The sequence below is a fragment of the Solenopsis invicta genome, chromosome 8 (assembly GCF_016802725.1).
Source record: "Solenopsis invicta isolate M01_SB chromosome 8, UNIL_Sinv_3.0, whole genome shotgun sequence".
In the NCBI taxonomy this organism is placed as follows: Eukaryota; Metazoa; Arthropoda; class Insecta; order Hymenoptera; family Formicidae; genus Solenopsis; species Solenopsis invicta.
In genome coordinates, this window is record NC_052671.1 from 10,713,789 (window position 1) to 10,740,295 (window position 26,507).

Here is a 26,507-nt window from a genome sequence, read left to right on the forward strand (position 1 = left end):
AAATTCGCAAAAAAAATTTTCCTCAAAATTTTCGAACTTTGACTGCTATAACTCTATCGTCTTTCACTTTAGCGATTCGATCCATTATGATAAAAGTTAGAACTCTGATCGGGGCTATCAGAACACAGAGATATTGGAGAATTTCGCAAAAAAAATTTTTCTCAAAAATTTCGAAATTTGCCAGATAATAGTCTTTCCTTTTTCAGTTCAGCGATTCGATACATCAGGATAAAAGTTACATCTCTTCTGTGGGCTATCAGAACACAGAGATATTGGTGAAATTATCAAAAAAACCAATTTTATTAAAAAATTTTGATCTTTGACTGATATAACTCTTTCGTCTTTCACTTTAGCGATTCGATCCATTATGATAAAAGTTAGACCTCTTCTCGGGGATTTCAGAACGCAGAGATATTTGAGAAATTTGAAAAAAAAATTTTACTCAAAACTTTCGAAATTTGCCTGATATACGTCTTTACTTTTTCAATTCAGCGATTCGATACATCATGATAAAAGTTATATCTCTTCTTAGGGCTATCAGGACACAGAGATATTGAAGAAATTCGGAAAAAAACCAATTTTACTAAAACATTACGAACTTTGACTGATGCAAATCTTTCGTCTTTTACTTTAGCGATTCGATCCATTATGATAAATGTTATAACTCTTCTCGGGGCTATCAGAACACAGAGATATTGGAGAAATTCGCAAAAAAAATTTTTCTCAAAAATTTCGAAATTTGCCTGATACTAGTCTTTCCTTTTTCAGTTCAGCGATTCGATACATCATGATAAAAGTTACATCTCTTCTGTGGGCTATCAGAACACAGAGATATTGGTGAAATTAGCAAAAAATCCAATTTTACTAAAAAATTTTGAACTTTGACTGATATAACTCTTTCGTCTTTCATTTTAGCGATTCGATCCATTATGATAAAAGTTATATCTCTTCTGTGGGCTATCAGAACCCAGAGATATTGGTGAAATTAGCAAAAAAACCAATTTTACTAAAAAATTTTGTACTTTGCCTGATATAACTCTTTCGTCTTTCACTTTAGCGATTCGAACCATTATGATAAAAGTTAGACCTCTTCTCGGGGATATCAGAAAGCAGAGATATTGGAGAAATTTGCAAAAAAAATTTTACAAAAAATTTCGATATTTGCCTGATATAAGTCTTTCCTTTTTCAGTTCAGCGATTCGATACATCATGATAAAAGTTATATCTCTTCTTAGGGCTATCAGGACTAAGAGATATTGAAGAAATTTGGAAAAAAACCAATTTTACTCAAAAATTTCGAACTTTGACTGATATAACACTTTCGTCTTTTACTTTAGCGATTCGATCCATTATGATAAAAGTTAGAACTCTTCTCGGGGCTATCAGAACACACAGATATTGGAGAAATTAGCAAAAAAAATTTTACTCAAAATTTTCGATCTTTGACTGCTATAACTCTATCGTCTTTCACTTTAGCGATTCGATCCATTATGATAAAAGTTAGACCTCTTCTCGGGGATATCAGAACGCAGAGATATTGGAGAAATTTGAAAAAAAATTTTACTCAAACATTTCGAAATTTCCCTGACATAAGTCTTTCCTTTTTCAGTTCAGCTATTCGATACATCATGATAAAAGCTATATCTCTTCTTAGGGCTATCAGGACACAAAGATATTGAAGAAATTCGGAAAAAAACCAATTTCACTCAAAAATTTCTTACTTTGACTGATATAACTCTTTCGTCTTTCACTTTAGCGATTCGATCCATTATGATAAAAGTTAGACCTCTTCTCGGGGATATCAGAACGCAGAGATATTGGAGAAATTTGCAAAAAAAATTTTAATAAAAATTTCGATTTTTGCCTGATATAAGTCTTTCCTTTTTCAGTTCAGCAATTCGATACATCATGATAAAAGTTATATCTCTTCTTAGGGCTATCAGGACCAAGAGATATTGAAGAAATTCGGAAAAAAACAATTTTACTCAAAAATTTCGAACTTTGACTGATATAACTCTTTCGTCTTTTACTTTAGCGATTCGATTCATTATGATAAAAGTTAGAACTCTTCTCGGGGATATCAGAACGCAGAGATATTGGAGAAATTCGCAAAAAAATTTTTTCCAAACCTTTTGTAATTTGCCTGATATAAGTCTTTCCTTTTTCAGTTCAGCGATTCGATACATCATGATAAAAGTTATATCTCTTCTGTGGGCTATCAGAACACAGAGATATTGTAGAAATACGCAAAAAAACCAATTTTACTGAAAAATTTTGAACTTTGACTGATATAACACTTTCGTGTTTCACTTTAGCGATTCGATCCATTATGATAAAAGTTAGACCTCTTCTCGGGGATATCAGAACGCAGAGATATTGGAGAAATTTGCAAAAAAAATTTTACTCACAAATTTCGAAATTTGCCTGATATATGTCTTTCCTATTTCAGTTCAGCGATTCGATACATCATGATAAAAGTTATATCTCTTCTGTGGGCTATCAGAACACAGAGATATTGGTGAAATTATAAAAAAAACTAATTTTACTAAAAAATTTCGGACTTTGACTGATATAAGACTTTCGTCTTTCACTTTAGCGATTCGATCCACTATGATAAAAGTTATGACTCTTCTCGGGGCTATCAGAAAACAGAGATATTGGAGAAATTAGCAAAAAAAATTTTCCTCTAAATTTTCGAACTTTGACTTCTATAACTCTATCGTCTTTCACTTTAGCGATTCGATCCATTATGATAAAAGTTAGAACTCTGATCGGGGCTATCAGAACACAGAGATATTGGAGAAATTCGCAAAAAAAGTTTTTCTCAAAAATTTCAAAATTTGCCTGATAATAGTCTTTCCTTTTTCAGTTCAGCTATTCGATACATCATGATAAAGTTATATCTCCTCTGTGGGCTGTCAGAACACAGAGATATTGGAGAAATACACAAAAAAACCAATTTTACTATAACATTTCGAACTTTGACTGATATAACACTTTCGTCTTTTACTTTAGCAATTCGATCCATTGTGATAAATGTTAGAACTCTTCTCGGGGCTATCAGAACACAGAGATATTGGAGAAATTTGGAAAAAAATTTTATTCAAAACTTTCGAAATTTGCCTTATATACGTCTTTACTTTTTCAGTTCAGCGATTCGATACATCATGATAAAAGTTATATCTCTTCTTAGGGCTATCAGGACACAGAGATATTGAAGAAATTCGGAAAAAAACCAATTTTACTAAAACATTTCGAACTTTGACTGATGCAAATCTTTCGTCTTTTACTTTAGCGATTCGATCCATTATGATAAATGTTATAACTCTTCTCCGGGCTATCAGAACACAGAGATATTCGAGAAATTCGCAAAAAAAATTTTCCTCAAAATTTTCGAACTTTGACTTCTATAACTCTATCGTCTTTCACTTTAGCGATTCGATCCATTATGATAAAAGTTAGAACTCTTCTCGGGGCTATCAGAACACAGAGATATTGGAGAAATTCGCAAAAAAAATTTTTCTCAAAAATTTCGAAATTTGCCTGATATTAGTCTTTCCTTTTTCAGTTCAGCGATTCGATACATCATGATAAAAGTTACATCTCTTCTGTGGGCTATCAGAACACAGAGATATTGGTGAAATTAGCAAAAAATCCAATTTTACTAAAAAATTTTGAACTTTGACTGATATAACTCTTTCGTCTTATACTTTAGCGATTCGATCCATTATGATAAAAGTTAGACCTCTTCTCGGGGATATCAGGACGCAGAGATATTGGATAAATTTAAAAAAAAAATTTTACTCAACAATTTCGAAATTTGCCTGACATAAGTCTTTCCTTTTTCAGTTCAGCGATTCGATACATCATGATAAAAGTTATATCTCTTCTTAGGGCTATCAGGACACAGAGATATTGAAGAAATTCGGAAAAAAACCAATTTTACTAAAACATTTCGGACTTTGACTGATGCAAACCTTTCGTCTTTTACTTTAGCGATTCGATCCATTATGATAAATGTTATAAATCTTCTCGTGGCTATCAGAACACAGAGATATTGGAGAAATTCGCCAAAAAAATTTTCCTCAAAGTTTTCGAACTTTGACTGCTATAACTCTATCGTCTTTCACTTTAGCGATTCGATCCATTATGATAAAAGTTAGAACTCTTCTCGGGGCTATCAGAACACAGAGATATTGGAGAAATTCGCAAAAAAAATTTTTCTCAAAAATTTCGAATTTTGCCTGATATAAGTCTTTCCTTTTTCAGTTCAGCGATTCGATACATCTTGATGAAAGTTATATCTCTTCTGTGGACTATCAGAACCCAGAGATATTGGTGAAATTAGCAAAAAAACCAATTTTACTAAAAATTATTGTACTTTGTCTGATATAACTCTTTCGTCTTTCACTTTAGCGATTCGAACCATTATGATAAAAGTTAGACCTCTTCTCGGGGATATCAGAACGCAGAGATATTGGAAAAATTTGCAAAAAAGATTTTACAAAAAATTTCGATATTTACCTGATATAAGTCTTTCCTTTTTCAGTTCAGCGATTCGATACATCATGATAAAAGTTATATCTCTTCTTAGGGCTATCAGGACTAAGAGATATTGAAGAAATTTGGAAAAAAACCAATTTTACTCAAAAATTTCGAACTTTGACTGATATAACTCTTTCGTATTTTACTTTAGCGATTCGATCCATTATGATAAATGTTATAACTCTTCTCCGGGCTATCAGAACACACAGATATTGGAGAAATTAGCAAAAAAAATTTTACTCAAAATTTTCGACCTTTGACTGCTATAACTCTATCGTCTTTCACTTTAGCGATTCGATCCATTATGATAAAAGTTAGACCTCTTCTCGGGGATATCAGAACGCAGAGATATTGGAGAAATTTGAAAAAAAATTTTACTCAAAAATTTCGAAATTTCCCTGACATAAGTCTTTCCTTTTTCAGTTCAGCTATTCGATACATCATGATAAAAGTTATATCTCTTCTTAGGGCTATCAGGACACAAAGATATTGTAGAAATTCGGAAAAAAACCAATTTCACTCAAAAATTTCTTACTTTGACTGATATAACTCTTTCGTCTTTCACTTTAGCGATTCGATCCATTATGATAAAAGTTAGACCTCTTCTCGGGGATATCAGAACGCAGAGATATTGGAGAAATTTGCAAAAAAAATTTTACTAAAAATTTCGATTTTTGCCTGATATAAGTCTTTCCTTTTTCAGTTCAGCAATTCGATACATCATGATAAAAGTTATATCTCTTCTTAGGGCTATCAGGACCAAGAGATATTGAAGAAATTCGGAAAAAAACCAATTTTACTCAAAAATTTCGAACTTTGACTGATATAACTCTTTCGTCTTTTACTTTAGCGATTCGATCCATTATGATAAAAGTTAGAACTCTTCTCGGGGATATCAGAACGCAGAGATATTGGAGAAATTCGCAAAAAAATTTTTTCCAAACCTTTTGTAATTTGCCTGATATAAGTCTTTCCTTTTTCAGTTCAGCGATTCGATACATCATGATAAAAGTTATATCTCTTCTGTGGGCTATCAGAACACAGAGATATTGTAGAAATACGCAAAAAAACCAATTTTACTGAAAAATTTTGAACTTTGACTGATATAACACTTTCGTGTTTCACTTTAGCGATTCGATCCATTATGATAAAAGTTAGACCTCTTCTCGGGGATATCAGAACGCAGAGATATTGGAGAAATTTGCAAAAAAAATTTTACTCACAAATTTCGAAATTTGCCTGATATATGTCTTTCCTATTTCAGTTCAGCGATTCGATACATCATGATAAAAGTTATATCTCTTCTGTGGGCTATCAGAACACAGAGATATTGGAGAAATACGCAAAAAAACCAATTTTACTATAACATTTCGAACTTTGACTGATATAACACTTTCGTCTTTTACTTTAGCAATTCGATCAATTATGATAAATGTTATAACTCTTCTCGGGGCTATCAGAACACAGAGATATTGGAGAAATTCGCAAAAAAAATTTTCCTCAAAATTTTCGAACTTTGACTGATATAAATCTTTCGTCTTTCACTTTAGCGATTCGATCCATTATGATAAAAGTTAGAACTCTTCTCGGGGCTATCAGAACATAGAGATATTGGAGAAATTCGCAAAAAAATTTCGAAATTTGCCTGGAATAAGTCTTTCCTATTTCAGTTCATCGATTCGATACATCATGATAAAAGTTGTATCTCTTCTGTGGGCTATCAGAACACAGAGATATTGGAGAAATACGCAAAAAAACCAATTTTACTATAACATTTCGAACTTTGACTGATATAACACTTTCGTCTTTTACTTTAGCAATTCGATCAATTATGATAAATGTTATAACTCTTCTCGGGGCTATCAGAACACAGAGATATTGGAGAAATTCGCAAAAGATTTTCCTCAAAATTTTCGATCTTTGACTGCTATAACTCTATCGTCTTTCACTTTAGCGATTCGATCCATTATGATAAAAGTTAGAACTCTTCTCGGGGCTATCAGAACACACAGATATTGGAGAAATTAGCAAAAAAAATTTTACTCAAAAATTTCGAAATTTGCCTAATATAAGTCTTTCCTTTTTCAGTTCAGCGATTCGATACATCATGATAAAAGTTATATCTCTTCTGTGGGCTATCAGAACACAGAGATATTGGAGAAATTCGCAAAAAAACCAATTTTACTAAAAAATTTTGAAATTTGACTGATATAAAACTTTCGTCTTTTACTTTAGCGATTCGATTCATTATGATAAATGTTATAACTCTTCTCGGGTCTATCAGAACACAGAGATATTGGAAAAAGTTTTGATTAATCTTTACGTGATATTTCGTAAAAACTGTTGAAAGTTTGTATTAAAATCAGATCAATAATCTTCACGTTTGTAAGTTAGAGAATAAAAATAATACTCAAGTATCCATATATTTCATTGATTTTTATTACATTATTATTATTATTATTATTATTTATTGTGCCATATTAATCGCGCGTATTGTCATTTGTAAATCATGCGTATGCATGTATATGCCATTGTAACATAATAAAAAAAGAGTGGGCGCTTTTTAGTTTCTCTACGTCCTTGCGTAGAAATCGTCCAAAATCCTCTTTCTGAATTTTACGGCCTAAACGTAGCACGGAAAACATGACGGTTCGAGAGGGGAGTGAAGAAGAGGGTATCCATAGAGATAACATCGCCGCTTACTCCATGTCTATCACCGCGATGCTTTCTCTCTCTAACTGAAGGCCTAAACAATTAAAGGACAATCACGTTAAAAGAGAAAGAGAGAAAGAGAGAAAGAGTGAGAGAGAGAGAGAGAGAGTTGCGTCAAGATTTAAAAAAATTAAAAAAGCTAATTTTTTCAAAAGCATAATTTGAAGACATTTAAATAATAAAGAATTATGTAAAAATAAAAGGATGGTATATTTATTCATGGGAAGACATTTATTTCTTCTTCATCATATCCCTAATAGCACAAAATATTGGTTCAATATTTGGAGATAATGTAAACCCAATATTCTATATTGGGTGTGAATTGATTTTCAGTATTGGTCCAATATTGCAGAGTATGATTTCGACTTTTATTCAACCAATCTTGAAGTTGCAATATTGGTCCAATATTGAAAAATCATGTCAACCCAATATTATCTATTGGATGTGAATTGATTTTCAATATTGGTCCAATATTACAAAGTATGATATCGACCCTTATTTAACCAATATTGAAAAAAAAATAAATACGATATTATATATTGGTTGTGCATTGGGTTTTCAACATTGGTCCAATATTAGAAGGTTGACACTTTAACCAATATTAGTCCTTTTTTTTTTAACCCAAGCGGTCACCCATCCATCTCGCGACTCCGGTGAACGTTGTTGGATCTGTGTGATCGCTGCGAACTGATCCCTCGTGATGACCTGTGAACACTTTGTGCTGGTACTTGTATATAACTTGTAGATCAGGTCAATATACGTTATCAAAAAAATGGAATATGTATAATTAAAGCACATTATTTATATAAACAAATATAAAATTATAGTTTTTTTACTAATTTCACAAATGCGGAATAGTGTCTGGAATAACTTTTCTGTTATTTGTTTGAGTAAGAATGCAATTAGAAAATATATGTCAATATAATACAAATTAAATGTAAAAAATTTTTATAAAAAAAAATTTTTTAAACAATTGAAAAATATTGTTTGCTCATTGGAATGTAGATTGAGGTTTCTTCATTTATGGACCTATTTCGTTTATTGATAATATTTACAATACAATTATTAACTCGTAACATTGGCAGCATATTAATATTTCTTTTATAACCAATATTCGCTTTAGATTTGGAAATCTTGACCAATAATGCGCTTCCAATATAAGTGCAATATTGTATCATTGTTAACTCGTAACATTGGCAGCACATTACCGTTTCTTTAAAAAACAATATTCGCTTTTGATTGGCAAATATTGGCCAATGTACTTCTAATGTAAGTGCAATATTGTACAATTGTTGACTCGTAATATTGGCAGTACATTACCGTTTCTTCAATAAACAATATTCGCTTTACATTGGCAAATCTTGGCCAATGCACCTCCAATGTAAGTGCAATATTATACAATTGTTGACTCGTAATATTGGCAGTACATTACCGTTTCTTCAATAAACAATATTCGCTTTACATTGGCAAATCTTGGCCAATGCACCTCCAATGTAAGAGCAATATTATAAAATTGTTGACTTGTAATATTGGCAGTACATTACTATTTCTTTAATAAACAATATTCGCTTTACATTGGCAAATCTTGGCCAATGCACCTCCAATGTAAATGCAATATTGTTTATTAATTGGCGAGCAATATTACAAGTACATGTGCAATTGATTCTATGACCAATATTGGCTCTTTATTGGGAAATATTGGCCAATGTACTCCCAACATAACCAATGTTTCGCCAATGTTAACCAATATAAAGCCAATGTACTGTGCTACTAGGGATGATGCGATGTTAATTACAATTATTTTTTAAGTACTGCGTAAAATGAATGTTTCTTTATTAAAGAACAAATTCTCTCTGTTACTATTAAACATCTTTTTTAAGTAAAAATATGATTGTGCAAAATATGGGCATAAACGTATTAATATGTATTAATATCAATGTTAATGTAAATAATTCAGACTATAATAAATAAAAAATTACGCGAAAGTAGACGTAATTAATCATTTGTGCACATTCTCGACCCCTGTCCTGGATGCAACACACGCGATACGCGTCAGATTTTATTTACAGCAAAATGGATGTTAGCACGGACAACAACCTACATCCATTTCTCGAGAGATGGATGTGGGTTGTTGTCCGTGCTAACATCCACACTGTTTTTAACGGCGGGTTGCAAAATGGATGTGACACATAGTTCCCATTCTGACCAGAATAGATGTGCGTACTAGTGTAGGGGAGTTTCCATTGGCGTATGAATATCTGGACGGAGCGTAAGGTCGGATTTCCGGCGAGGGGATTGACATTAGCGGGACGGGGTATCGGCCTATTGTCTGGCGACATTTTGGCGCTCTGTTTGAAATTCAACATGAATTGATTGAAAGAATTGTATTATTGAATTAAAGAAAAGAAAGTGAGACTGGTTTTAATCGTTCAAAATAATATGTTTTTGTAAAATAAAATAATTTTTATTACAATATTTATTGAAATTGATACAATAATTACAGAAAAAATTGATACAATATTTATTTAAATTGATACAATCATTCGAGAATAACATTGATACAATATCATTAAAACACAAGATAATGTAATTTGAAATACTATTGTCCTTGGAACAATGTTAATTTATTGCGAAAGTGTCTTTCACTTTGTTTATTATCTTCCATAGCTTCTTTACAAATATGATATAATCTAACTTTAATATATTTGCCAGCAATTGCTTTTGTTAAATGTATTATATGGTTTTCCAAAGCAGTTTGATCATGTGAATGTTCTTTTAAATTAATAAATAAATTATTGGAGTCAGTAAATTTTCGAAGTACCGAATTTACAAGATAAGTATCTGTAAATTTTTTTTTCATAAATTTTCCTCCACTTTCTGCTAAAGCAAAGCGGATAACTCTTTCTGCTTCGTGACAAATTTTCGTCACACTAGACGATGGGTATTGTAAACGTTCGCGGCTTTTGATTTGTATCAAAATAGAGTTTTCATCATTTTTATCATCTGAAGTTAACGCATGAACACAGTCTTCGCAATACAATGACTTTTTAAGATATCTTACGACAAATCCAGCAATATATACAATAATTCTTGAAGAAAATTCGGTGATTCTACGAATGTCTGGAAAGTACCCGTGATCTTCTATAATGTCTGCAGTCACATTACAGTTTAATTGCAGATCATCATTTAATGAATTGAACGGAGTAGAAGCATTGATTATGTTCGTCTGCCAATAAACTTTTTTGTTTGAGTTCTTTTAGAACTGTATTCAATTGCGCGATCCGTTTCTCATACCGCTTATTTTTTTGTTTTAATGTTTGCACTTGCCTTTCATAATATTTCTTTTGGTGCATTAAAGTTTTGCGCAATAATTTTTTCCGTGGTGTATCCTCCAGTCGCTCGGTATACACACCAAATGAAGTAGACTCTTCTTCTCTTTTTCTTTTTAATGTAATTCTGCTTATTTCCGGCTCGCACTGTAATTGTACATAACATTTAAAATTTTATTCATTGCACTTAGTTGAATATAATGAATCTTATGCTCGAGAAAAGTACTCACAATCGAATCATCCTCGTGCACCGACTCTGTTGATGTAGCTGACAATGTATTACTTTGCAAAGAGACTTCTTCTGCACCCGCAACTTTTGAAATATTTGACTGTAAATATAAAATTTCTTTTAATATATAAATTTATCCATAGATTTTATATTATAAATGCTATATAATAATAATCTAATGATTTTTTGATAATTTGAATATATCAATTATGTGATCTCGAATAAACTTTTCAAACAGAATTATATTCACATAAATAAAATAATATAATTCAAATAAAACGATATTTACAATTGGAATGGCATTTTCTCTCAATCTTATTCGTGTCAGGGAACTGCGATCGAAGTCGTCGTCCGAAAAATGCAACGAGCATAAATGTGAAGACTTGGGTAAACATTCCATCTGAAGGCCCATAACTTTAGCCCAAGTTAATTTTTTTGATTCATCTTGTGGAAATCTAATGAAACACACATATCAACTAAATTGTATATAAAATAAATAGTAGCATGCAAGGTACGTTTCAATCCACCGAAGTCCGTGCGTAAAAACAACGTTCACGCGGTTCATGCGAGGAGCTTCCGTCAATAAGCCTATAACAACTTGAAAGACGGATAATGTATAATGGATACAAAAGATCTACATTATTAATATGAATCAACGAGAATGTTCGACGCTCAGACACAAGCAGCAAAAACATTTTCATTAAATCTTATTTTATTTAAATATATAAAATAGAAGCAAATTTTATTTTGTAGGTTATAAATATACAGTACTTACCGGTGAAATGTAATTGCAATATTTTTTTCAATATTAATTTGCTCTTTGCTTTTTCGGTAGCTTTTATTGCAACAACCGATTGCAATACAAAGCGGCATTTTTTACAAATTATTTTTTAAGGTAACTTTTTTGTACACAACACACGTCACACGTCACACAGAAACTGGAGCACTGGACGAAAACAGACGAAAACACAGTTGTTTCCTTAGTCTACTCACAGATGGCAGTACTAATGTCGCCAGACAATATGGCGGCCCACTCCTCCCCTAAAATGTTCACTCCCCGCGCCTTTAGGCTCCGTCCAGATATTCATACGTCAATGGGAGTTTCGAAGCGTTATAGGAAAAAGGCCGCCGTGGCCGCTCTCAGGTTCCTCTCTGCTATAAGAGACTGGCCAACAACCAGATTTCGTCAAATTTCTGCGACTGAGAAAGAAACATCTTACATCTCGCTCTTTCACAAATGGCGGAGTATAACACATCGTTCAATAAGTCCCGAGACTAACCCAGAGATAACGCTAGTAGTACCAAGCTGGCCACGTTTCCCTAGAATGCGAACCTTCACATGAAACGTGTACAAATTTCACGTCGATCGGACCACAAACAGCTGAGTTATTGAGGTTAGAGCAAAGTCACTTTGTAATTTGTTTGAAAAATGGAAAAAAATTTAGTTTCGCGTGTTGATAAAGCATTGTTTTTTAATGGGTAAATTCCATCTAAATCAACGATTTGTCGTCGGTATGCTGAGTTTAAACGTGGTCGTACGGACACAAACGATGCGGAACGTTCGGGTAGGCCATTGGAAGCCGTTTACAAATTACAAAGTGACTTTGCTCTAACCTCAATATCTCAGCTGTTTGTGGTCCGATCGACGTGAAATTTGTACACGTTTTATGTGAAGGTTCGCATTCTAGGGAAACGTGGCCAGCTTGGTACTACTAGCTTTATCTCTGGGTTAGTCTCGGGACTTATTGAACGATGTGTTATGTGATATGAGGTTTGTTCGAGTTGCTTGAAATCCCCAAAAATTTTTGCACTCGAGATGAGATAAATATATATTCGATCGTAAGAAAGAGAGAGACGATAAAGAAATTAATTCAAAAAAGGCAGCAACACGAACAGGCCTATGTCCTATGTTCAGTGTGATATGCATAAGTGCTCTTTACGCAACGTGAATAGCATGATTGAAGTTTAATATGGATGTTCAGTTGAATTTTGCAATAATTCTTCATCAAAAGAGCAAAAAATGTTGGACGTAAAGATTGGACGGCTACAAATAATTCGTATCTTTATGAGGTTAAGTAATGTAACATATTCGTTATAACAAAATCAGAAGAGAACATTAAATATAAAAATTATGTCAACATATATTATTTAGATTAATATATAAAACAAGTTTGTAGTATTTTTTTATAATATTTATTGATAAATATTACGTATATTTAAAAGAAAAGAGTAATTACAGTTTGAATTTAAGCGGGAGTTGACGAAAAATTCTGCTCTAATCAAAAGTGGCCTCTTGCTGGAGTCTCTTATTAGGCCTGTTCGTGTTGCTGCCCTTTATCAATTAATTTCTTTATCGTCTCTCTCTTTCTTACGATCGAATATATATTTATCTCATCTCGAGTGCAAAAATTTTTGGGGATTTCAAGCAACTCGAACAAACCTATTATAGGGTCTCTAGTTTCGAGTGTTGTAGAAAAAATTTCGGCGTGGCCGCTTGGAATGTTGGCACCATTGTTACTGCCGAGCGAAACCTAACCTCAACTTAAACCTGAACCTAAACAGATCCGAATCGACATCGACTTCCAGGTTTGGAATACGTAATATTTAAAGTTTATTCGTTATTTTGAAGGAGCATAATAAATTAGTAAAATGAATAATTGTAGCGAGGAGCGTGAGTCACTTTTAAAATGCACACGTCCACCAATTTTATTCTACGCGGTGGTGACGCAGCATTCGCCAATAGACAGCGAATGTTGTTCAATGAGCTGTCGATCGCAGAAAGTAAATGCAATAAACATGATAAATCTGAGGATGACATGGAGACGAACGAACGCGGGAAGAGGCCAGCCTTGAGCGATGACCGGAGGCAGAAGCGAGAAACGAAGAGATTTCGCGGCAAAGAAAGCATCTTTAAGCGTCCTGAGGGTCCGGCGCCACGCGCCAATTTCAGAAGCATTCCGGACTATCACAGAAATCCGCACAAGTGGGTCAAGTACAGTCTGGACGACGTGTCCAGCGAAGACATGACGGAGCACAGTAACACGCAGGCAGCTATGTCGTTCCTGAGAGAGCTGAAGGCGCGTAAGGAGAAAGAGAAGGTTGATGAGTCTGATGAGGAGATGGACATCGAGTCTTGCGAGTCAAATGCATCAGATTCTACGGAGACACGATTCAAGTCTAAGAAACGTGCGTTGTCATCGCAAATTACGTTCAGAAAACCGCGGGCAAGAGAGACAACGGAAGATAGCGCGGTGATTGTAGAGCTAGATGATAAGCCTGTATTCAGAAGCAGTAAGATTATTCTGCCAGAATATGTGATTGGACAGAAACCAAAGAGGTCGTGTAAACAGAATCGGCCGGTTAAGGTCAATCGCTCAAAAGAACTGAGATTAGACCATTTACAAGAACCAGATGAAGAGGAAGATGATTAAAAATGTATAAAAATGATGAGAAACAGAGATGATAAGTGTATAAAATTATTGTACACAAACACAAATATTATGAACATTTTTTAAACAAGAAAATCATGAATGTTCATGAATATTCTCCAAGTGTATAAAACTTGTTGAAAGAGATGCATATTAATCTTGTGTTTGCAATATCTAGTACAAAGATTACATATCACATATTGCAAGTAAAGAATAAAAGTCTTTCAATATGTGTATATATATGTAATTATTGTAACAAAGTTTGCACCAACATTCCTGGTAAAAATTTTTCATATAACTTCTCACAATTTGTATGTTAATTTCAAAATATTTTCAGAACTATATAATTTATAATAACTTTTTAAAAAATTTCTAAATTTTTTTCTTATATGAATGAAAACACTTAAAAAAGTATAAGAAGGTCTACATCTTTCCCAGAATTCTTCTAAAATATTTGTAAATTTTTATTTCAAAACAAGAATTTTTCAGATGTAAGAGTTTAAAGTTGTGCAGTCATAAACTAAAGATGCATGTTCGTTAATCACATGTGCAGTAATATTAGTAACTATATGACAAGTGTTTCGATCAGGAACCATCTAAATATAAATTCTGATTTTGACTAAGTTTATATATATATATATATATATATATATATATATATATATATATATATACACACATACACACACATACATACACATCTATATATTAAAAACTATTGCTTAAAATAAAAATTTACAAATAATTTACTTATTTTTTTGAGAACTTGCTATATTTTGATTTGTGAATTTCATTATATGTATGAATTCTGAAATTTTTTAAGACTTGTAAAATTTATCATTCTATAATTTATGGTGAAATCTTATACAATTTCAAAAACTTTTAAAGTATATTTTAGAAATTAGTATGAGAAAAACGTAAAATATTTCAGAATTTATATGTATGAAAAATTCAAAGAAAAGATATAAACTTTCTTAGTATTTCTGAAAAGTGTACCATATTGTATAAAAATTGTGAGAATTTTCATCAGGAGACTTATTTTAATTTTGATTTAATTTACTTTCCTTTTTTGTAATTCTTAAAGTTAGAGAAAGTAAGTTAAATCAAGATTAATGATAATTTACATGACGCAAACAGACCCAACTATCTTACATGTTATCTTGAAGATATTTAAGCAGGGTTGAATTAATATTTTTTTAAATTAAATTATAAATTAAAGTTAATAGCTTATAAAATAAATTCATGTTGAAAGTTACATTAAGATTAACTTAAATTAAAAATTAATTTTGAAAAGTACTATTCCTATTATTATTATTATTTACATTATATTATAAAATTTTAATTTTTTAAAGTAGATTACTCTAAATAATTATAATATGGATCATCAAATTAATATTTTATTGTAAATCAAGTTTATATAAAATAACAAACATATTTTATGTAAAAATGTTTTTTGATAATTTTTTTTCTTTTATATAAATATTGTTAACTTGAGAAAAAAGTTAATAAGTTAAAGTTTATTATAGATATGTTTCAAAAATAACTAATTGAAGTTAAAAATAAATTCATTTAAAATTAACTAAATTAATTAAGAGTTCTTAACTGTTTAACTTTATTATTCAATTTTCACTTTTAATTATTACTCAATTCTGTATTTTTAACTATCTGATTATTTTATCTGCATTATGTGTAATATGAAAAGAAAAGGATATAAATACAGTTAACAAACGTATCAATATTATTGTTTTACAATACAATGTTTTTCATCACCTATCCCTGTCAGTTCGATGTAATAGACAAGTAGACAGTATAGATTTCATTCCAATATCAATTCCAATATCAAATTGTAGTGCTCTACGCATTTAATTTGAGTACAGAAGGTGTAACACTTTACTGCTTCGCTCACACAAGTAGTGCAAACAGTCTATTGTTGCAGGCTACTTCGAATGCACGTCAGGTTAGGTGTGTTGGTCTATCCGCGGGATCGTTTGCCGGCTAGATAAGTTGACTTGCAAAGGTGATATCAACCGAGACGCCTGTTTAAATCTTGTTGAAGAAACCTTGGTAAGTACCGTCGCGTGAGGACTCGCATTGCGACCGCCAGGACGATGTACTTCGATAGAGGGTGGAGGGGATGAGAAACATAACCTGTACGCGGACCTGTCTTGCCGTTTCGATTTTCAAAATGGCGTGCCGAGCGTGATAGGCCAGGCGAGGAGACTCGCCACGCGTTGTCATCGTCGCGGTCGTCGTCGCGACATCCGGTATTATTCTGTTGTGATCGTTAACATCGTTAAGTTGCGAGCACGTGTACGGTGCAGCTCGCGCGAAGTTGTTCCTGAAGAAAGTTGGAGAAGTAATGCCATCGCTCGCGCGCACGGCGTAGGACGTAGGGAAATCATTTCTTCCTCTCGTTTCTCTTTTTCTTCTTTTTTTTACCCTCTTTTTTTCGTTTTCCGTACCTTGATGGAGATCCCGATGGAGATCTCGATGGAAATCTTCCTGACGGCGTTCTCCGTGGTATTCAGTCTATTAATAGTGTTCCTCCTTGTTGTGATAGGTAAGCACTCGTATCAGGGCGCTGGTGCCTTGATCACGACGTCCCGACATAATTACGTCATCAGCGGGGAAATAAAAAAACACGCGGGTTTGGCGGCACAAGTTTCTTGTTTTGTGCGTTTAACGAGCGCAGATTGCGTGCTGGTACTGTAAAACGCGAACGTGCATAGACACCTAACTGCGATCTAGCATTTTCTAAATTTAGTGCAACACTCATACACAACTCACGTTGTTTTTTTGTATGTATCGCTATCGCAGTGATAAGCATCCTTTTTGCATTATGTCATGCTTCATTCACATCATTTTATTGCGTGGCAATAAAGAGCTTGCTATGATATGTTTAAGCACTAAATTATAGAAATATAATTTTATAATTTATAATTTAGGCTAATAATTTGAAATACATTTATATAACTAAAATGTTTAAAACATTTATATTATTATTGCTCGTTAAATTGATCAAGAGATAAGAATTTTAATTCTTTGCACACACGGAGTTTAATTATAATATTTACAGTCATGAAACTAATTGTCTGAATACAGGATATTGGGATATTGTATGCTACAAATTCATCATATATAATTTTTTAGCAAAGACGATTGAAAGAATCTTGCCAGTGATGCATTTCCATCAAAAACAAACTAAAACTGAAAAAGTTTATTGGTTTGTTATTAACATAATTGAATTGACAAATGTATTTAAATAAACTTGTAACAAAGTACCAATAATACTTTATCTGTTTTTACTTAAGTCTGAAAATGTATGTAAAAAATGGTAAAATTATGACAGAATAATATTGAATAAACAAGATAATATTATATATGGTTACAAAATTAATTGTCCAGACATACAGGATATCAAGAGTTTATCTTATACTCCAAATTAAAAGAATATTATGGAATTTTTATGGAAATACATTACTGGTTTAAAGGATTTTTAATTGAGTTTTCCTTAAAAAATTATAATATTTGTTGAATTTATAGTAAAATAAATTTTTATATTTTGTGTTTGAACAATTGGTTTAACAATTGTATGTACAAATTTTTTTAAATAGGCAACTATATAAATAATTTCTAGAGATGTTGAAGTGAGAGTCATAAAAGAATTTTTTTATACTTGCAAAGTAATTAACTCAGAAATGTTGTGGCTTGAATGTATATAGAGAAGATGCCGATAGATATTGTGTATCTAAAGAATTATTATAAAAATATTTCAAAATCTGAGCCTGAATTATAAAATTTATTGAATTAATTATTAAAGTCATATGTTGAACATAATTATTAAAATCATGCATGTCCCATTTCTATTTTGTTTTTGTATTACTACAGTATCATAGATACAATATTTATGCAATGATTTCTTTTTCAGGTTGGTACTTAGTTTGGACGTTCTTCCTATCACGATTCCGTTTTGTGAGAGAACTAACTGGAAATGGAATGAGCGAGTCGTCATCAGTTAACGATTTGAAGAACGGTCGCGCACGCATAAAGAAACTTCGCCGTGACTAAATACCAGACAATAAAAATTGGAGTATTATCAATAATTCAAGCTCAACAATTGTGTGAAGCAAAAATAATTTTGGATACCTCTTGACAGAATATATCCGATCAAAATGTCCGTGAACATACGTTGTGCTACTACGGAAGACTTGCTGAATATACAGCATTGCAATTTGCAATGCTTACCTGAGAATTACCAAATGAAATATTATCTCTACCATGCTCTCTCATGGCCACAATTGAGTTACGTAGCAGAAGACGAGAAGGGAAGGATAGTTGGATACGTACTTGCCAAGATGGAGGAAGATTGCGAGGATAATCCCCACGGACACATTACCAGTCTGGCTGTGAAACGCTCCCACAGAAGACTGGGCATCGCGCAGAAGCTGATGAATCAGGCCTCACGGGCGATGGTGGAGTGCTTCGGAGCAAAATACGTTTCGTTGCATGTGCGTAGAAGTAATCGTGCAGCTCTCAACTTATATACAAGTAGCTTACAGTTCGAGGTATCGGAAGTAGAGCCAAAATATTACGCAGACGGCGAAGACGCTTATGCTATGAAACGAGATCTCACCAGCTTCCATCATGAGAAGGCTCTTCGAGATAGAGCGCACAAAGAAGGCAACGTTCACACGCATCTAGGCAGATGCTGCGGCGATCACTCTTAGTCCGTTCATCATAACCGGATTAATACTTAAGTCGTTCGATGATGAGAATAAATGTGCTGCATATCTTTTGCAAGAAATGACTGGAGATGTCTGGAAATGTCTGGAGACTGTATGTCTACAAGATGAAACTAATTATGAATACTTTGTTACTTCTTGCACGGAGCAAGAACTTCTATTTATCAGAGTTTGACCTGGTACATGAAGTAAAAATATTTTATATGCGGCTGGTGGATAAAAGTTGTTAAAGTTTGCACAATGGAGTAAGATTGGACTTTTGGGGCTGTTGTATCTTTCAGTTCAATTTCAATAAGCAATGTAAAACTTATAAATTGACTTATAAATACATAAGAAATAAAGGATTTTGGGCAGTCTATTTCTTCTTGATTTTGTTTTCTTCATATAATTTTATTATTGAATGACTGAAACTGTGTAATTCACACGTAACGCGCAAAATTAATTATTCAGGATGTTGTCAAGTGTATTATTAAAAATTATGATAGAAAAAAATATTTTACAGCACTAAAATAGGCTCAATTTATGCAGTTCTTATTTACACTTTAAAGTGTAAGGATTTATGAATATTTGTTTTGATAGATATTTTCTTCAAATGCTCTGTCTTTCAGTGTATTTTGGCTTAAAAATTATTTTTGACATTGCACAATATTTTCAAATAAGTTTACTTCACTAATGCATCTCGGATGTAGCATTATGTTTGTGTATACATACTCCATTTCTGTAATAGGAATAATTATATTATGTATATAATATATATATAATATGTATAAATATATCTATGTACAAATAAGATGTTCTTAAGGTAACATAATTATTTAGTTTGTAACGCATTTCGATTTTGCGAATAGCACGAAGAGAAGTTTTCAATGATAAAACGCAGAAATTGTGTCCATGCGCGATTATACCGAAAACATGATTAAAGCGTTCATTACGATAAACAAATCTTCGATGTATGGTCAACGTTCCTTTGAAGGACATTACGTGCGCTACATCGAGAGTCTTCATTTCTAATTTTTTTCTTTTATAATCTTGGAATAGCTGCTCTCGGATATGTAGCTTGTAAATTTATACAATAATACCGTTACATTTATGAATGGCCGCGAGAATGATAAACAACTATCGCGAAAAGATCATCCAGGTACAATGTACAAAAGGGAAATCAGGGAAATGACGAACAGGTGTTCGCGTGGATATAACATCAGTAGCGATTCGTCAGTTTGCGTTTTACAATAAGGAGAAACCATTATTTCACTTAATGTTACTATACGACACATTTGAATACGGTGATTCAACGCGGGTGATAAACAGCACCTATCGATTCGACTATCATATAAACTTCTAAATATACAATTCTATCTATATATATATATATATATAACTGCCTGTCATATATGTATTATATTACAAAAACACTTCATCAATAAATTATAATACAAGTCTCGTAAACGAGGTTCGTGTATAAAGTTTATACTATAAACGCTTCTCCATGCGCGATATGCCTGGATATAGTCTCTAAAAAAATAAAAAAAATGTAAGATAAATGTCATAAGCCGCTTTCAAAGGATCGTTTCATCTTTGTTATACACAGTAAATCACATTAATCGATATAATAAAATAAAAATCGATTCGAAGAAAAAAATTGATTTAAATAAAATAAAAAAGAAATCGAAAGAGAGATAAAAACCTTTTTTTTTAGAATAAGGGGAATTCTAATAAATACTCGTTAAAGCTGCAACAAAACAGCCGGTGCTATCTTAATACACGCGTAATCGCATTCACAGTTACAATTATGTTTCCGTTGTTTAAACGAGGCGCGGTAAAACTTTTCAATACAAAGTTGGATGGTTCCGCATGCGTTGAGCGAGTGCTACAGTCGGTGAGCTAATTTTAAGTACACTTTCGCACGTGGAGAATGCCATTAGAACAAGTGCACCGCAAATTAGCGATTGGATCGTATACATTTGGCCTCGATAGGCGTGAGCTCGAAGATAATCTAGATGTGATCTTTTTAGATCTTAACCAGAAGACATTTATTCAGTTTAGTTTTAATCCTTAAGATTCATTTTAATATAAAAAAGTTTTAATGATTGGATAATCGCAAAGTAATTTCATGATTCGAATATTATAAAAATGTAAATGATAATTCAGAAAAGTAGACGAAAATTTTTTTTATGAATGCGATACTTTTTAAACGTTTGTGTGGTCAGTCTGCCATAGGACTTGCTAGTAAAAATCTTCGTTTGTTCGCTCTATAAAAAAGGCGTTATTGGTCTCGTTGTGCAAAAAGATTCGCGAGTAATACGCGTAGTTGCCGTGGAAATTTTTGCGCGTTAACGGTTTACAAATTCGATCCGCCGCTGATTGCGGTTCACGGTGTGCGCTCGTGACTAATTTACTGTTATGGAAGAGCCTGGTAAAAAGGCCTGGGTGTCCGAAAAAGTCGTAACCCGGCAGGTAAAAGCTTCGTATAAAATTCATTTAAAATTGTCTTCCAAAAAAACTGTCCGCGCCGCAACAAGTAATAGTTCGCGCCTTTGCGAGGAGTATCCCAAAAAGGTACTCCTCGCAGACGAATCTGCGTTGAATTTTCTTGGTATTAATTTTCAGACATACGATCGAGTTACAAAAGAAAAAAACAAAAAACGCGGTTGTTCCTCGATTCGACATTCGGTATTCATATCGGTCTTTTGCCTTGAAGTAAAACAGCGACGATTCTTTCACTGACAACACTTTCGAGGGTCGTCCGCGTATACGCCCGTCATTAGAATTGCTAATCGCCGATTTCAGCAATATCAGTTGCCTATAATCGTAGTTTATCTTATTCCTTTCTTAGTTTTTCGAAAGAACAAGAAAGCCGCAAAATTAAAATTACAGTGAACTGATGTCGGTGAATCGATTCTAAAAGAAAGATATGAATACGTATTGTCTAGTTGCGTGTGTATGTTCTACGTGTGTACATACATCTATAAAACTACTAAGACGTTTAGCTGCATACGTCGCGTCGGCGTATATCCGAAATAGACTTTGCGACGTGGCTTACCAGGTCGCAAATTCGCAAAAGCTATTTCGAAAAATGTTTTACTCGTGCCAGAAAGCTATTGGCCTTGTTATATTCCATTTCACACATCTACCTGAACGTCTAATCGAATGGCTATATATTTCCTATGAAAGATTACAATGCTTATATTCTCGAGTACATTACAAAGACACTCATCCCAGGGTTGTGGTTTTTGTTCGTTTCTTATGATCTATATACCGGAGCTTTGGCAGTAGCAGGTTCCTATATTTTAGGCCACGGATTCTCTTTATAATAAAATGGAATAATAGCTGCACGGGACGCACTAAAGTGTGCGACCATCCGGACGTGTCTTAACGTTCGTGAAGACACGCGTACGCGGATTTCGTTAATCTGTTTGATTTTCTCGCCGTTTAATGCCGAAAGTTGAATTGTCGGGATTCTAAGGAAAACTCTTTTGCACTAGTGCTCATTTTTTTTCTGAAAAAAATAACAGGCGCAGTCAATACTATTGTATTTCTATTCATAAGTGGCTGAATCTCAAAATAGCAGCAGCCATCAATAGTAACACATTTTCCAGATAACGCTTGAAGACTCGCCTCCATGAGAAATTCCTGAGATACTTTTGATCCGGTTTTTTATGTAAGAAAAAATATTTTATCAACGCGCTGAAGATTCTTAGCGATGTTCGTTTTAAACTCCGACGAAAAAAAGGAGAACAAACTCGGCATACTTCTTCGAGCGTTATCTTCAAATCATCAACGCGATTAAATCCCGATCGCGAATAAATTCAAAAACGTGTTTGAATCTTCGCAGTCTCGAAGCTTCTTCGTTTCAACGAGAAAGAATCTATCGACGACTGCATCTCAATTGAAGGAACTTGTGATTTCGCGACTGCGTCGTGAAGAAATTCTTCTCAGGGCTGTTGAGCAGCGTGTATCATTGCAACCTTGAGATCCTTGGCCAGGTGTGAGACATCGACGACGCTGTCGACCATTTCCTGAACCGCGGTAACGCTCGGGAAGAACTGGGCGGCCTGCTTCGTTTTCTGTACCGTCTGCGCGAGCGCTTCGTTCAGGGCGTTCGCACATTGTAGCACGCGCGTTCGTACGTCGTTGCGTGTCACGTTCCGGTGCACCGTATCGCCGATATGCACTAGTCGGTGCGCACTCAGCACGACGAATTTGCCGTGAGCTAGAAAAACCTGTAAAATTTTACAACGTGTTTCAAACAGATCCTTCCTGCTATTCATCTCGATAATAAACAAAAAAAGATGAAATATCTCAACAATTTGAAATAATTTAAATAAATGATTATTTGAATATAATGAATATTCCTTTATTAAATTTTCATTTGTTTTTGAAATATCAATGGAAGATTTGTAAAAATCACAAAGATAATGCTCGAACAAATTATAAATGAATTAACAATTAATAATGCTAAATATTGTTTTTATTTAATACATTTTTATATCTGAGGCTATTCTAACTTCATTTATCATATCTTTGATACTAAAGTCTCAAACATTATTTTTAAATCTTATTGCTTTGTTTCTGATTTTATACTTTACTAACTACTTATCTTTAACTACGATGCCGCTTGCATGCAATGCACTTACGAAGGAAAAGAGGTCATCGTGAAAAAGTAATGGAAACATGCAGTTGACGTGTGCCAACTAAAGTCACCTTGTCACACAATAGCACTGCCGATATCTACGTTTTCTATCTTTGTTATCGAGACTCTTGACCCATATGCACATGCATTTAAAGGTGTTTCGTGATAGGAAAAGAAGTGCAGTGCTCAAACTAAATAGGAAAAAGTGAAAGATTTTTACTAAACTTCCGAGTAGATCCAATTTCAACTTTTCTTGTTGAGATAAAATAATGACAGAGCAATTAGCTAATATTATCAATCAACAAATATCTTAATATATTAACTTGTACGAAATAACCGATAAGAAGAGAATTTACGTTTTTGAAGAAAAAAACGATCATAGAAAATTCAAATCTTTATTTTTATCGAAACGAGAAAGAATCCATTTGTTACTTCAGCCAACAATCTCAACGTCTCGATGTCTTATTCGTGAAGGAACGCAACGGGTATTACAAGAACTGTTATAATTCAACTCGCCTTGGGTGGCTGATTGTGCTCCACCGTTTGCAGAAAGGCGTCGATGGCGTGAGTCAGGTGTGCACCGTGCGTGATGACCTGGGCGACATAGAAGGCCAACAATTGCTTGTCGTTGGGATCCATGGGCGTCGGTGTCGTGGGTGGCATCTGAATCGCGGCATTGTCTGCCTCGGATACCAGCAGATCGTAATTGCTGCGCAGCTCCTGAGGCAGCGCGGCTCGCAGTTCCTCTCGTTGCTTCGTTACAACCTCTCGCGAATCGAGATTTACGTAGTCATAATCCTCTCCAGCGCCGCTATTGTTGCTGCTGCCCGTGGAGATGATCGACGCCCGCTTGAAGAGCAACGTGGAATTTCCCTGCACACACGGAGCTGCCTCATTAACAACAAAGGCTCATCTCTCAAGTGCAATCAAAAAGACTCATCCCTCAAGTTTAATTCATATAACGTAACCAAAAGAAAAAAAATAGAAAATAAAAAAATTAGAAATAATTAATAATTAATTTCTCGAAATTTTTAAGTTAAAAAAAAAATTAAATTTATAAATATTAAATTGTTTCAATTTTTTTTCCATATTCTTTATTTTAATTCTTACAAGAGAGATTAAAAAAAAAAAAAAATTAATTATATGTAGATAAATTCTTTGCTTAGATAGATTTGGATGGAAGAAGAAATGAAAGAAATTTTAAGATAATTTCTTCCATTAATTTACCATCTCTTTCTTCAGGGATACTGTGATGATTCCATTAGCTCTCACTACATTTGAATTCGGAAGTCTTTATTCGCAACAAATACATTCAAGTTTACGGCTGCGAAAGATACTTACCTGAATGAAACTAGCAACCTGACGAACGTCTTCCGTGAGTGCTCGAGCACACGCGATCAGCTGGTCAAGGGGATCCGACTGCATGGGTAGTAACGAGGACGGGGGTCCGTTAGTTGGTGTCGGTGTATCACCACCGCCACGACAGAGCTTACTCGCATCCCATTCCATCGTGTCCAATTCGCTAGCGGCTTCCTGTACGAGCTTGTCAGAATCACGAAGCGCCTTCACTAGCGGCCGTAATTTCGTGGCCAGGCCCTTATCTGGCGCTTTGCCCGCATTGCCCAGTGTACCTGCGCACAGAATACAATGTCGTTGAAATTTCTACTGCAATACCATTCTGTGTTCTCGTATCTATTTAGAATGTTGGGATGGGTTATTGTAAATCAAGTAATTCATCGCAAATCGAAATACAAGAATATATTAGAATTACTTTAGACGATTTGTAATTCGTGTCGGAGTCCTCGGAATTGAATTTTATTTATTATTTTTTGTCATTGTCGAATAATACGAAAAATAGGAAAAATAAAAAAAAATACAGATGCATATAAATATATATTAAAATATATATTACATACATGTACAAAATAATATATAAAATTATATAAATAGAATCTTTGCAACTTTTCGATTTATGATGTGATATTAACAATAAAAATACTGTTTCTCGTTTACTTTCGTAACAAAATTCTCTTCTATGAAGATTCAAGCCTCGAATAGTTTTACATATGTAAAAGATGAAATTTAGAAGAATCATTAAATGACAAGGAAGCGACACATTTACATTGTATTTCAAAAAACTTTGATGCGTTTACTGAAGATATTAAATCGAACTTTATTTCTTCACCTTCCGCGAATTCGGCTAGGTCGTGAAGATTCGTTCTGAGCCTGAGAGCAGCCAGCCTCAGGTCCATGAGAGTGGCGTCCAGTCGCTGAGGCGTTCTCCAACCAGGGCTCACAAAGCCCAGTAGCCTCGCTATCGCGGCGGACGCCTCGTTCTGCAACCTCTGCAAACCTTCCAGAGCGGAATCCAGTTCCAACGGAAGTTCCTTGCTGACTGGTACATCGTAAATCTGCTGCGAGGGTGGCGGTGGTGTCGGGGTTTTCGGTATGGGGGTGTTGTGTCGGGACGGCAACGAGGACGCTGGAAGACGCGGTCGGGGTACATCGTAATCCGGAGCGGCCAAACTCGATCTGGAATTCAGGAATCGCGTTATTCACGCGACGAAAATCTTCGGAACTCTTCAGATTTATTGCTGATGGCGTTGCCAAAATTTCTAGGGAAAGATGAAGGAGATTGCAATCTTGGATCCCTGAGGCATTTCGAACGCATCTCGCGATACCATTTAAATCATCCTTTGCAGGACTCTTGAAACTCTATTCAGTTCCTGATTTATCTCACGCGAGAAACTTCGCGGACGCATAAAGTTTCGAGATTCTCGGGCAGGCACTCTGAATCCCCAGGAATGTACATCATGGTGGAGTTATCATAACGGGCCGTCGCCGTAGCGTACGCCCGGGGAATTTCTCCCGAGCTCGAATAACGCGGAATGT

The 26,507-nt window shown here is 34.0% G+C and overlaps 4 protein-coding genes across 10 annotated transcripts in view; 2 read left to right on the top strand and 2 right to left on the bottom strand.

The window, feature by feature from the left end:
- Window positions 1-9,697: 9,697 nt before the first annotated feature.
- On the bottom strand, window positions 9,698-11,803 carry LOC120356845 (THAP domain-containing protein 2-like). 2 transcript variants are annotated; one of them, XM_039452679.1, is made up of 4 exons: window positions 11,591-11,803; window positions 11,105-11,270; window positions 10,817-10,915; window positions 9,698-10,733 (listed from the first exon to the last, which is right to left on the bottom strand). In XM_039452679.1, exons 1-4 carry the CDS (start codon window positions 11,686-11,688, stop codon window positions 10,440-10,442), a joined length of 657 nt encoding a protein of 218 aa, XP_039308613.1. In that variant the 5' UTR covers window positions 11,689-11,803; the 3' UTR covers window positions 9,698-10,439. The 2 variants fall into 2 exon arrangements, with proteins under 2 accessions (XP_039308613.1, XP_039308614.1); XM_039452680.1 differs by having other exon boundaries at window positions 11,105-11,412; window positions 11,591-11,797.
- Window positions 11,804-13,272: 1,469 nt separating this feature from the next.
- LOC105199213 (protein TSSC4) lies at window positions 13,273-14,479 on the top strand. Its single transcript, XM_011166188.3, has 2 exons — window positions 13,273-13,401; window positions 13,479-14,479. Exon 2 carries the CDS (start codon window positions 13,503-13,505, stop codon window positions 14,244-14,246), a length of 744 nt encoding a protein of 247 aa, XP_011164490.1. The 5' UTR covers window positions 13,273-13,401; window positions 13,479-13,502; the 3' UTR covers window positions 14,247-14,479.
- A 1,557-nt stretch (window positions 14,480-16,036) lies between these two features.
- Window positions 16,037-19,343, top strand: LOC105195496 (N-alpha-acetyltransferase 10). Of its 5 annotated transcripts, none has more exons than XM_039452287.1 (3): window positions 16,037-16,307; window positions 16,804-16,946; window positions 18,172-19,343. In XM_039452287.1, the coding sequence occupies exon 3, from the start codon at window positions 18,416-18,418 to the stop codon at window positions 18,968-18,970; it is 555 nt and encodes a 184-aa protein (XP_039308221.1). In that variant the 5' UTR covers window positions 16,037-16,307; window positions 16,804-16,946; window positions 18,172-18,415; the 3' UTR covers window positions 18,971-19,343. The 5 variants fall into 5 exon arrangements, with proteins under 5 accessions (XP_039308221.1, XP_039308220.1, XP_011159221.1 ...); XM_011160919.3 differs by lacking the exon at window positions 16,037-16,307 and adding an exon at window positions 16,368-16,632; XM_039452286.1 differs by lacking the exon at window positions 16,804-16,946 and having other exon boundaries at window positions 16,053-16,307.
- A 228-nt stretch (window positions 19,344-19,571) lies between these two features.
- LOC105195506 (enhancer of filamentation 1) overlaps window positions 19,572-26,507 on the bottom strand; it is an 81,772-nt gene continuing 74,836 nt past the window's right edge. For both annotated transcript variants that reach the window (XM_026135951.2, XM_026135950.2), the window contains exons 6-9: window positions 25,801-26,147; window positions 24,957-25,246; window positions 24,132-24,488; window positions 19,572-23,205 (exon numbers count right to left, since the gene is read on the bottom strand). In XM_026135951.2, coding sequence (XP_025991736.1) covers window positions 22,918-23,205; window positions 24,132-24,488; window positions 24,957-25,246; window positions 25,801-26,147 — 1,282 coding nt within the window. In that variant the 3' untranslated portion in view covers window positions 19,572-22,917. The remainder of the gene's footprint in view (window positions 23,206-24,131; window positions 24,489-24,956; window positions 25,247-25,800; window positions 26,148-26,507) is intronic.

What these genes read in the sequence shown, in the direction of transcription:
- LOC120356845 (XM_039452679.1), bottom strand. Translation starts at nt 11,688, where the DNA reads ATGCCGCTTTGTATTGCAATCGGTTGTTGCAATAAAAGCTACCGAAAA. An exon ending in ATTGCAATTACATTTCACCG is followed by an intron (nt 11,271 to 11,590) that starts GTAAGTACTGTA and finishes GTGTTTCATTAG; the next exon opens with ATTTCCACAAGATGAATCAA. An exon ending in GAGAAAATGCCATTCCAATT is followed by an intron (nt 10,916 to 11,104) that starts GTAAATATCGTT and finishes TTATATTTACAG; the next exon opens with TCAAATATTTCAAAAGTTGC.
- LOC105199213 (XM_011166188.3), top strand. Translation starts at nt 13,503, where the DNA reads ATGCACACGTCCACCAATTTTATTCTACGCGGTGGTGACGCAGCATTC.
- LOC105195496 (XM_039452287.1), top strand. Translation starts at nt 18,416, where the DNA reads ATGTCCGTGAACATACGTTGTGCTACTACGGAAGACTTGCTGAATATA.